The 12,441-nt window shown below is 37.1% G+C and overlaps 1 protein-coding gene across 4 annotated transcripts in view; it reads left to right on the top strand.

The window, feature by feature from the left end:
- Window positions 1–12,441, top strand: part of CAMSAP2 (calmodulin regulated spectrin associated protein family member 2) — a 93,667-nt gene that overhangs the window by 72,142 nt on the left and 9,084 nt on the right. For all 4 annotated transcript variants that reach the window (XM_082313488.1, XM_082313487.1, XM_082313486.1 and 1 more), the window contains 7 exons: window positions 609–702; window positions 1,793–1,886; window positions 5,782–5,852; window positions 6,362–6,431; window positions 7,275–9,486; window positions 10,603–10,739; window positions 11,297–11,517. In XM_082313488.1, the coding sequence (XP_082169614.1) occupies window positions 609–702; window positions 1,793–1,886; window positions 5,782–5,852; window positions 6,362–6,431; window positions 7,275–9,486; window positions 10,603–10,739; window positions 11,297–11,517 (2,899 nt within the window). The remainder of the gene's footprint in view (window positions 1–608; window positions 703–1,792; window positions 1,887–5,781; window positions 5,853–6,361; window positions 6,432–7,274; window positions 9,487–10,602; window positions 10,740–11,296; window positions 11,518–12,441) is intronic.

The raw sequence follows: 12,441 nt of genomic DNA, 5'->3' as shown, positions 1-12,441 counted from the left end.
AAAATACAGCAGGGAGATTATATCAATATGTTAAGTGTGCATAAATCTTTGGAGCTAAAACCTTGTTCTAATGTGCATTGAACAAACGCTGCTGCTGGTTTTTGTTTTGCATTAAAGACTTGCAAATTTGGATAGATCTTCACAGATGTGGCAAAAAGCACATGCTTGACACAAAGGCCTAAATCAGATTCAAAAATCCTGCACTAAAACTAAGGGCTACCAGAGTTTTGCAAGTTAAAAAGCTCTGAAAATTTTATTGCCTAGCCTTGCAAAACACAATGAGCTTTTCACTACTCTTTCTTATGGACATGGCTAATCAGTTTGACAGGCATCTTTTTCCACCCATCCTGTAACTCTCTGCCCTGCCTGCAAGACATCAGGCCTGAGCATATGCTTATTATGAAACATTTCAACCCAAAGGGTTACAGTCTGGTCAAGTTATGTGTATTAGATAGTTGGTGCTACAGATCAGTCTTACTGATCTCATTTTCCAAGAAATCAGTAGAGAAGAGACTGTAAACTGGATGAAATGCAGAGGCATATCCTGAATGCTGCTTAATCTATTTATTTGCAGGCTTGTGTTTTAATATGAATTTCTCTTTTTGTAGAGCAACTACATGGTGTTCATGGCAGAATTGTTCTGGTGGTTTGAAGTTGTGAAGCCGTCATTTGTACAACCTCGTGTTGTTATGCATCCCCAAGGTAATTATATTAAGGATCAGCTTTAATATGCATGTTTTTAATATGTATGTGTACAGGTTGCCATTGTGTTCACAAATACAGTGAATACTTTAGTTAACAGGATTTGGCAGTGTACAACCCCCTTAAAGAAGGAGCAAAGTACTCTTTCCTTGTGTTAATCTTCATCTCATCTCATAAATCATAATTAGTTTTTTGTTGTCTATTACCAAAAACTCATTTAAATTGTTGTGGTATAATCACTTGCAAATTTTCCTGACCTAAACGAGCCTAGAATCCATTTATGCCCATGCAGGGATTACAAGCATAATAAGGAGCCAAGACCAGAATTTAGCCTGAAGAGCTTGTATTGCTGAGGAGAAGATACCAAGAGAAAGGAACATAAATCTGGAGAAAGTGGACAGATAGTTAATTGTAAAATTTCATTTTGTACCTGGGTGCGAAGGCACAGTCTTTGATCAGTAAATTCTCAAATTTAAAAATCCACCTCTGAGGTAGATCTTGAGATCTGTTAATGAGTATAGAGTCAGGGTAACTTAAACATTCATACAGTAGTGCTGTGATTGTCTCTCCAAGAGCTAGGAAGAGATTTTCGTTGTGTGGCTTTTATACCTTTTTTTCATTTATATGCTTTATAGCACATACAAATCTGATTTCAATCTTTTAAATATTGCTAACTAATTTAGGATATGACCAAAATACTATTTTCTAGCTGAAAAGTCAGTCTAAGGGTTTGGGGGAAAAAAATTTTATCAGAAAAATTTCTTCCCGAAGAAGAATATTTATTTTTGCTAACAAGATTGCTTGCTTTTAATTTTATAGCTCTTTTTCAGTTTTTTTATTAATTATTTCTTCCCTTGCCTTTTCTAGTCATTTTTGTCATTCACCATTCCCTTAATTAGTGCCAATATGGGATCTTTGGAGGAGGTAGAGCTGAAAGGAAGTAATTGGGGTTTAATCTAAACAATGGAACCAATGAAAATTCTTTAAATCTTTAGAAATCATTACTTCAGATTATTTCAGACAGCTTTTTAACTATGGATTTTAACTAAATATTAAACTATAATAACTTGAGCTTTGTTCTTCCTGGCAGCTGACCCTGCAAAAGATGCAGCTTCTGCTCACAGCTTGAATGCTAACAGAAGAAATTACGTGGATGGCCCATCTGGTTCTGACTTCGTAGCCAGGTAATGTCAGAGAATCACTAGTACTGTTTCACAATCTTCTCCTTTCTATTATTTAGTTTTGTTGCCTTTTTGCAATGCTCAAGGATCGAGTTATCAAATATAGTCTATAGAATTTTGTGGCCGATCCCATAGTTCAGCTATTTCCCCCACTGCCCCGTTGCATGGCAGGCAACATGTTCATGTTTGTACAGTTCATGTTTGCCACTTGGACAGTGCACTGTTGTCTTACCAGTTCCCAAAACAGCCCTTACCGTTCATCAGAGAAGTGTTGCATGGCCTTCTTGTCCTGTTCAATTTCATGTGGGGCTGCTGACCAAGTCTGCTCTGAAAGAGCTATTTTTCTGGAATTCACAGCAAATTTTCCAAAAATGGTAAAGAAAGTAAACTAAGATAACAGCAAGAAAACCACCGAGTGATGGTTCTAGTTTTGTCTGATTATGTTACTTAAGTACCATGAAGATCAAATAGGTAAAAATAAATATTTATGCTATGAATAACTTTCCAGTTCTTGTGAGCGTCAAGAATGGAAGGCTAACTGCTTTATTAAATATGTTTTCCATTATTTATATTTTTTTAAAATATATATGAAACATTATTTTTAGTATTATTGTTACAGATTTGGAAGCAATATAAAAACATCCTGTTTCTCTTGTGTTCTCTAGCTGATCATACATTTGATAAGAGGCGGAAATTGCACGTTAGGCTTTCTTTTTAATCTTTCTTTTGACAGGGTAAAGAAAGCCTTCCAGTGATCCAATCTGAACATAGTGGATGAGGGATAGCATTGCATCATATTTATAATTAGGGGGCAAAGGTTTATTGATTGTGTCTGTACTGATACAGAGGAGAAGGATAAAATTAGCATTTTAATTGGATATTCAGCAAATTGTTGGTTACCAACCCAGCTAACCCTGTTCGGGGGACAGTGGTTAGTATTTAGAAATCTATTTAATCAGGGAGTAATATTTCTTACTCTCATTAAATGCAGTGATTCCGAATCTCTTTTTCCTGTGTGCATCTGAAGTGTTTCCCTTGTCGACAATGAAGTTATTTTAGCGTAAACTGAGCGTATAGGCCAGGAGAACAAGAAACAGTAGTTTTGAACATACCTTTTGGAACAGGGGCTCCCAAGGCCATTCGCACCTTGCAGAGTCACTGCAAGCAGTCCAACAAAGGGCTTTGTAACTATGACGGTTCTACAGAACAAAGAATGGTTTGCAGTAAAAATCACTATTTTTATGTGGCTTCCAACTTGATGTCCCCCTTTTAGAGCCCTTCATGAACAAAACTTCAGTGACTTATCTTTTAGAAGTTCTATGAAGGTAGTAAATCATATGTCAATTACACTTAAAAACAAATTATACTAAAGAAACACAGAGTGCTGTGCCACACTTATTCTTGTGCTGTAGTGATCACTGTGGAGAAGATTTTCTTTAAATGTAAAGAAAGTTAGTAGATGAATACTGGACAACACCACAAAAGAAGTGTATCTGTAGCCTTGACTCTGTAAAAAAAAATCCCCACAGCTGAAGCCATTAACCATGCATTTATCACTGCTCTGACAAACTCTGTCGGTAACATAATATCTTTTTCATCCAAATAAATCTACCTTTTCTCTAAATGTGTACATTTTGTCTGTGCGGATGGTTTTGGCCTCTAAACTGAAGAGGACTGATTGGGAGTTTTATGATAAGCATCTGAATTCAATTCATAAACACTTAGAAAAGCCTTTACATTTCTTAGTGCCATTACCATTCCAAATTTAACTATCAAGTCTGTAAGTGCCACCAACGTGCTTGGTAATAATGCTCATGTTTCCCGAGAGATAGTAAAAATCATTGTGAACGCCTTATGGGTGGTGGATTGCGTATTCTGCTAGCTCATCACAACGCTGTTTTAGTGTCTCTATGGGTGATGGATATGGTTTTGTGTTGGATTATCATGAGTGCAATCCATGAGTAATAGAAAGAGCTGTATCTTTCCTCATAAACCAGTGAACTTCATCCAACGTGATGTTACTTCACTGCATTGCAGGGCCTAAGAAGTTACCTCAGATGGTAGGAATCTAACACACAGGCTGCAGGTTCCCTGGCAGAACGGACCTGACTGCAGGATGTCGGGATCCTGGCCTTCCTCCTTGTCCCGACTGCACCTTCCGGCCCCCTTGAGTGTTTGACACTGTCGTTTCAGTGCACAAAGACAGAAAAAACTAACCCAGGCAGAAAAAGTGAATGTTTTTCTGCTGGCTTAGCTTGTTGAAATGACTCAGAGGATCGGATGGAGATCCAGATCCAGTGCAGAGGAGGGAGTGGGACTGTGGTGGTGAGCAGTTACGACGTCTGTGGTTGCCATGGAACCACAGTCATGGTGCCAAAATCAGTCTCTTCTTGAGGGAAAAAGGAAGTGTATAGACTTTCTTTGTGGTAGCAAATTTTCACAGGCTGCTGGATGAAAGCATGCTTTTCTTTTGAGATAACTTATAGACATTATATCTATGACTTTAAATTTTTCACAAAAATCTCCAATGCCATTTAAAACAGATATGTCATGTAGCTGGTGTGTAGTGTTATTAACACAAAAAATAAGGAATGTATGAGAACCTGTTTTGAATAATTTAATATATACTTATGAAAGATGCTTTTGTAGATTGTAAAACAACAATACTTTTCTTAAATTGACATGAATATCCTTCCTACAAATATTATTTAGAAACATTTGTACAGCATACTGCATATAAACTATAAAAGCACTAAACAAATATTTTGAAAATTACGAATTGAAAAAAGGGAGTTTGGGAGTGTGCTCTTCAATTTAGTGAACAAAATTCAAAACATGAAAGGATTTAATCCAGCGTGTTTTTGAAGTCTGTCTTCTTTAGAAGTGTTTTACATACAAATGCATGCATCTTTGTGCATGTGCCTTTGTTCTGATCCTGAAGAAGCACCTTGATCAAAACACTGAATTATGTTAATCCTATTCTGGATTAACACAGCTAGCCTATTACAGACCACCTCTATGAACCAAAAAAAAGTATCTGTTGTAAATAGAAACAGAGGAAGCCTTTGTAATTACTTTTTTAATAGTGAATGTATTTTTTGTATTTATAAAGTCATGTCTATCACAAAATATCCACTTCTAGTGCATATTGCAGTCCAGACACAAAGTAGAAGTTTCAGACTAAGCAACTGAAAAGAGAGATGCACGAAAAGTATGTGGTATTAGCTGCAGTCACTCAGTTTTGAGGCCAGTAGGAACTGCCTCATTTTGTTCATCTGTCTTTGGGTCTTTTGCTAAGATCAAACCTAAAAATGAGAACCTTCTAATAATGACCTTTACATTAAATAAATCAGGAGACAAGTATATTAACAAAACTAACACCGCTCTGTGGCCATTTGTGTAGGAGAAATACCTTTTTGACTTTTTATAGAATCATAGAATTGTTTAGGTTGGAAAAGACCTTTAAGATCACCAAGTCCAACCATTAACCCAGCACTGCCAAGCCCACCGCTAAATCACATCACTAAACACCACAGCTACACGTCTTTTAAATACCTCCAGGGATGGGGACTCAACCACTTCCCTGGGCAGCCTGTTCCAATGCTTGACAACCCTTTCAGTGAAGAAATTTTTCCTAATATTCAATCTAAACCTCCCCTGGTGCAACTTGAGGCCATTTCCTCTTTGTATCTGTCTGTATTAGGGCCAGTTAAAGGTAATAAGTGTTCTCTTTTTAGTTAATAAATTACTATTTCAAGAAGAAAATTACACCCCACTTTCCTCCCTGTCACAAAAAATAAATCTGTTTTTGTGTTGGTCCAGGACATGAAGTCTGGTTGCCCTTTTGTAACGTGGCTTTTGATGTATGACTTCTAAGTTAATGTCTCTTTCTTTATAGATTGGAAAGTCCAACTTATGCACCATCTCACCATCTGCATACGCCCCAGCAGCCTTACTCTTCTGTTCCAGGTAACAATTTACAAATAGGTGGAAGAGGCAATGAGACAAGGTGTCGTCTTCTGAGTAAATTGCTATCTTGCTTATATTTATTCAAACATTTTTTATGCAGAAATTACTGGGAGAGCTTTACATGAAAGGCTAATGAATGAGTTTTGTAATTTATAAGATGTACAAGTGGGAAGTTTGTGTTTGTACCTCTTATATTGTGTATATTTTTTTAATTTGATTTCTGTTTTGATTATGTGGAATAAGGCTTACAACAGGTGTTTGTAGTATATTTTAGTAGTATTTGTAGTATATTTTACTCAACAGTAAATTCTTTGAGGGATGGGGGGTATAATATATGTTCAGGATGAAATTGACTCAGTTGCTCTACTTGTATTCTCAATATAAAAACACTTTTTTGCCGTTGCAGTGTTCTAAGTAGTGATGCTAACTAAGTTGTTAAAGCAACAGTAGGTGATGTTAAAATAATTTTTCATAGCAGTTACCTCGGGTTCTATTTTAATTTCACTTAGGAGTCATCAGAAGGTCCACATCAATGTCTTATGTAGATGGGTATGTAGGGACATGGCCCAAAGAAAAAAGGTAAGTAGTCTTACCATACGAGTTGGTTGAATAATGATTGTGCATTGGTCATAAATAGTAATAAATGCTCCACTGTAGTTTGGATTTTCAGAATCCTGTAATAAGAGTTCTTGTAAGCAACTTTCAAAAGCAGAAAGAGAAAACTGTGTCAAGGATTAAGAACCTGGTAATAGGAAACAAACTTCAGAAATAATCAATCTATTTTTTACATTGAAATGATGTATATTTGAGATGTTTGAATTATTGGTATTAAATATGTTCACATTTACTAACCACAATCAACTAAAAGTGGTAAGAGTCACATGGCTAATAAGCTCAGTGGTATTTGAACTTGTATTATTTTGTGGATAGTAAGAACAATCAGGCTGAATGTTTTGTTTTTCAGTTAGACCAGTCATAAACTCTTGATCTGTAGGGTGTAAACTAAAGTTAAAATGGTAAGAGTTATAGCGGTAGGTTATTCAATAAGTGTAAATTGTGTGTCCTTTCACACCTTCCTTCTGATCTACTATGGCAATTCCTATATTCCTGAAGTGCCCAGAATTTATTCCAAAAGTAATTAAAAGCATTGGCTATCTCTAAGGAAAATGTTGTTATATTTTATTTTATTGTGCATTATCATTTATTATATTTATATGTTTATTAAATATATAATATATATGTATATTTATATATTTATTTATATTATTATATCATAGTATACTTGAAGCTAGGGAAAATACAGTGCACCTAACAGTGCCCTTAATACTACAATCTTAAAATAATTTTAAAACCAAATGTGAATATTTCATTATTATTAATCATGAATTGCTCAGTTACTTCCTTTATTCTAATCTCTATTAGGTCATCATTACATGGAGTTTCATTTGACATTTCTTTTGACAAAGAAAAAAGCATTCCAGTATCTACTCCAAACAGAGGAATTACTAGATCTGTGAGCAATGAAGGCCTTACACTAAACATCAACCGCATGCCGAAGCATATTAGAAAAAATCTGTCCTTCAAACCAGTAAATGGAGAAGAGGAAAATCAAGATATTGAAGAGGAAAAGGACATGATAGCTCATAAAGACACAAAAGCCAATCAGTCTCTTAACACAAATCAAAAAAATGCCAATGAGAGCAGCCATTACAGGTTTCCAAATGGAGCTCTACAAAACAGGGCAGTTCTGGATGATTTTGGCAATCAGATTGAGACACCAAGCATTGAAGAGGCTTTGCAGATAATTCATGACACTGAAAAATCTCCCAGACTTATCCAACCAGACCAAATTACAAATGGGTTCTTTCTTCACAATCAGGAAATGAGCATCTTGAATTCAAACATTAAACCAAATCAGTCTACCCCTGATATAATTACAGACACAAAAGGTGCTCTGAGTCCTGTGACTGACAATACAGAAGTAGATACCGGAATACATGTCCCTTCAGAAGATATGCCAGAGACGATGGATGAGGATTCTTCTTTGAGAGATTATACTGTAAGCATGGACTCTGACATGGAAGAACCATCTAAATTTCTCCAGGATTATGACATGCGAGCCAGCAATCACAGAGATCAATTAAGTCCCTGTCCCAGCTCAGTAAGTACTAAATCACAGGCAGGCAGCAGTGCTTCTTCAAGTTCAGGGGTTAAAATGACTAGCTTTGCAGAGCAGAAATTCAGGAAGTTGAATCACACAGATAGTAGAAGCAGTGGAAGCAGTTCTCAGAAAACCACACCAGAAGGTTCTGAGCTGAACATCCCTCATGTGGTTGCTTGGACTCATATTCCCGAGGAGGCATCTGTTCCTCAAGGAAGAGACACTACACAGTTACTGGCTTCTGAAATGGTACATCTTAGGATGAAGCTAGAGGAAAAGAGGCGAGCCATTGAAGCGCAGAAGAAGAAAGTTGAAGCTGCATTCACGAAGCAGCGGCAGAAAATGGGAAGAACAGCATTTCTTAATGTTGTGAAAAAGAAAGGTGATGGAGTATCACCTCTCCGAGAAGAAGCAGCAGGAGCTGAAGATGAGAAGGTATTCACTGACAGTCATCGGTTGAAAGAAAAAGAAACTCAAAAATCAGATGAACAAACTAGTAAGACTTCAGAATTAATAAAAGAAAACCCTGAAAATTCTCATAGCAAATGGTTAAAATCTCCTGCTACTCCTATGGATGCCGAAAAGCAATGGAATTTAGCAAGCCCCTCAGAAGAAAATTTTAATGAAGGAGATATCTTAGAATATACAAAATCTATTGAAAAACTAAACTCTTCCCTACACTTTCTACAACAAGAAATGCAACGTCTATCCCTTCAACAGGAGATGTTGATGCAGATGAGGGAGCAACAGGCTTGGGTTATTTCTCCTCCTCAGCCTTCTCCTCAGAAGCAGATTCGGGACTTTAAGTCTTCATCAAGGCAAATGGGAACTCCATCTCCTGTCGCACCTTTCTCACAGGAATCTCCTCGCTCTACACATCAATCTCCACAGTCTTCCAACAGGAAGAACGCCTCTTTTCACATTAAAATGCAAAGGACTCCTAGGCCAAATGAACTGAAAATAACACCTCTAAATCGTACCTTGACTGCCCCACGGTCAGTGGATAGTCTTCCCCGTTTGAGGAGATTTTCTCCAAGTCAGGTTCCTATTCAGACTAGATCATTTGTTTGCTTTGGAGATGATGGTGAACATATAGGCGAACCTCAGTTAAGGGGAAATCTTTTGAAGGAAGTCAAGCCTGTAGAAGAGGTAGCAAAAGAAGAAGGACCAAAATTGGTGAAACAGTGTGAACAGAAGTTGGAGGAAAAGGAGATCAAGCCTATTGAATCTAATGTTTCTGAAGTATTATCTCAGCCTATCACAGAAACTGTCTGCCTCACCCCAAATGAAGATCAGCTAAGCCAACCAATTTTACCAACACCAGCTCCCAAAACAGCTAACTTAATTGAAGTTTCCCTATCAGATTTGAAGCCACCAGAAAAAACTGAAGTATCTGTTGAGAAATACGAAGGTGAGAGTGATAGAGAACAGTTTGAGGATGACCAGAAAGTGTGTTGTGGATTCTTTTTTAAGGTAAGAGAACTAGTGGATGTGTATGTCTGCTATTAAGCTTCCTTTGAAAGGGAACTTCTTAATTCAGATATGGATTTCGGTGATGACTTTCCATAAAGTCAAAGCAGATGGTTCTGCAACTCTAACTGTGCAATCATGTCTTTTGCACTTGATGATTAATTTGGCATCATAAGAGTGGTGAGATTCTACCATACTGCCGTTCTGAGCATGCTAGAGTATCCCTTTCCATTTGTAGTTGTGGAAGAGTGCTTGGAGTTTTTGGTGAGGAAGATGCACGCTGAATGTAGATTTATTTTTAGCATAAGCTTTGGTGACCTTAATTAAACATGCTCACATCTCATCTTCACTTCCCCATCCCGCCCCCAAATTTAACTAAAAGTTTTTGAAGTACGTAACACCCTGCATTTTTTAAAATGTTGAATGTCTCTGAGTTGCACGTTGGAGAGCCTTTTTCCCTCTCTTGGCTGGCTAAGGAAGTATAGTCTTCTGAGACTCCCTTTTGAAGTTGGTATTTGGGAGCACTCCCTGTTGTCTTGTTAAAGAGTTATATTCAGACAGACTTTTAACTATAATGCACATTGTAAGAGAATGGTCTAGACACTGAAAGCCATCAAGATTTTGAATTTCCATCTTGGAATACCCCAGAATCTCGTATCATGTATCTGAGATGCGCCTTGCTTGTCTGGAAGCATTCCTCAGTTCTAACAAAACCCCTGGCTTGATCAGCAGAAGTCACTTCTATATGCTGCACAGTTATTGTTTTTTGTGATAAATTGCCTTCATCTCCATACACGCAGAATCTTCTGAAGCTGAATACAGAAGTTTATGCAGTGTGGGATCTGACTCTAAACTAAAATATTTCACTTAGCAAGTTTTCTCATATCAGTGTTGAATTTTATATTTGACTTAGGAAGGAAAAATTCCTTTATGAAAAGTTTTTAGTAGTCTTAAGAAAAATATTTTAAAATCAACTTATTTCAAATACTGCAAAAGTATGTTAGGATATTGCAACCCAGTGTACAGACTTAAGTGTCTAGGGACTTGGCAAAATCAGTTGCTGAATTCAGAGATCTTAATATTTTTGGGTCCTTTTACTTCAAATACTGTTGCTGCTAGGATGATCAAAAGGCAGAAAATGATATGGCAATGAAACGAGCAGCATTATTGGAGAAGCGTTTGAGAAGAGAAAGAGAGACTCTGCTTCGAAAGCAGCAGCTGGAAGCAGAACTAGAACATAAGAAGGAAGAGACAAGGTAAGACTACATGTTCTGATCCAAATTATCAGTAACAGTGAACATAAAAATGTCTGGTTTAGTTAAAAGTGTAACTTCCATGTCAAAAAATTGCACCTTAATATCCAAGGTATTTAATCCTAGAGCCAGATGTGGTGAGGAGCCCAGCTGAAGACACGTGCCAGCTGGTCCTGTAAAATCAGGGGGTGGCATCAATATGTAGCTCAGACTCCACATAGGAGTCCTTCTGGCCTGAGTGAAGCTCCTCAGAGCACTAACCTGCCCTGCACTTTATATTCTGAGGGAGAGCGTATCACTTTGGGCTTCTTTCTGCACAAATGCACAATGCTCACTCAGTTACAGCAGTCAAGCTAATAAGCATGGGTTTGATTTTACTGGTAACAGTATCCCAAAAAGTTTAAAGTGTCTGACAATTGTAAAAAAGGCAAGTTCCTGTTACTGATGTCTGAGAACTCTAAAGTTCCAAAAATCTGATGCCTGTGTTGTCCTCACTGTGCTAGCTAAAACTGTTAATTTGGGAAGTTTCTACTGCTGAATTTATTTGATAATTTTTTTAGACGCAAAACAGAAGAAGAACGTCAGAAGAAGGAGGATGAACGAGCACGGCGAGAATTTATTAAGCAGGAATATATGAGAAGGAAACAACTAAAGCTTATGGAAGAAATGGATACTGTCATAAAGCCACGTTCCCTCTCAATCAAACAAAAAAAGCCACGTCCAAAATCTATTCATAGAGATCATATTGAATCACCTAAGACACCAATCAAAGGTCCACCAGGTAACAAATGTTCGTGTGGAAAAAGAGTCTGTTCATGCTAAAACACCAGCTTGTTTTTTGGTACTAACAAGCACGTGCATTTATTAGTGTCTTGTGCCAAATTGAAGCTACGCGTGACCAAACTGGAAAGCAAAATTTACCAATAGAAATTAAAAGGTGAATGTCACTTACCTGCTATGCATGCATGCATATATCAACAAACAAAAAGGTTAACTGTATGAAAACTCAGTGAAAGCACCAACATGCATTGCAAGTTTCATACACACCCATGTATTCTTCACTAATCTCTTTTTGCACCTGTAGAGCTAAGAATGAATAAAAGTTGGGAGATAAGAGATCGATAAATAAAATGGTGATTATCAGGCAAGAGTACTTAAACTCCCGCTCATTACAGACAAAATGAAAAAGTTACTGTTAATTTCATGTTGTTTTCTATTTCGCTTACTTACCTACTGCATGTATAGTTATGAACATAGCAACACTAATCATGTGGAACAATTTAGCATTCTTTTAGATATCACATAACTGCAGTAATGATTGAAAGAAATATTGCCAATTTACAATTAGAAAAAAGTAACCAGACTGCTCAGTGATCGTTTTTGTAACAGCATTGTATAGCCTTGTTATTCTGCTGCATCTTCTCCAGCTGCTTCCCTCCATCTTCCAGTGTAATTTAAAGTATTCCGTTTATACCTTCCAAGAATCCATCCCAAGCTTTAAATTAAGTCTCTTAAGCCTCTTTCATGAGGACTTATTAACTTTGATCGCATTCTTTGATTTGCATAGTGCCAATATTCCCATGTCCATGTTTCACATTAGTGCTTAGTCTGAGACCATCCCAGGTGGCTGCAAATGCCTGGATGTCAGCAAGTGTTCAGATGAAGTGCACCACATATGCATGCAGGTATATCATGTATGGGTGTA

Source organism: Platalea leucorodia, assembly GCF_965183815.1.
Source record: "Platalea leucorodia genome assembly, chromosome: 5".
Classification (NCBI taxonomy): Eukaryota; Metazoa; Chordata; class Aves; order Pelecaniformes; family Threskiornithidae; genus Platalea; species Platalea leucorodia.
The sequence above is the reverse complement of the archived record's forward strand: the minus strand, read 5'-3'. Positions and strand labels throughout refer to the sequence as shown.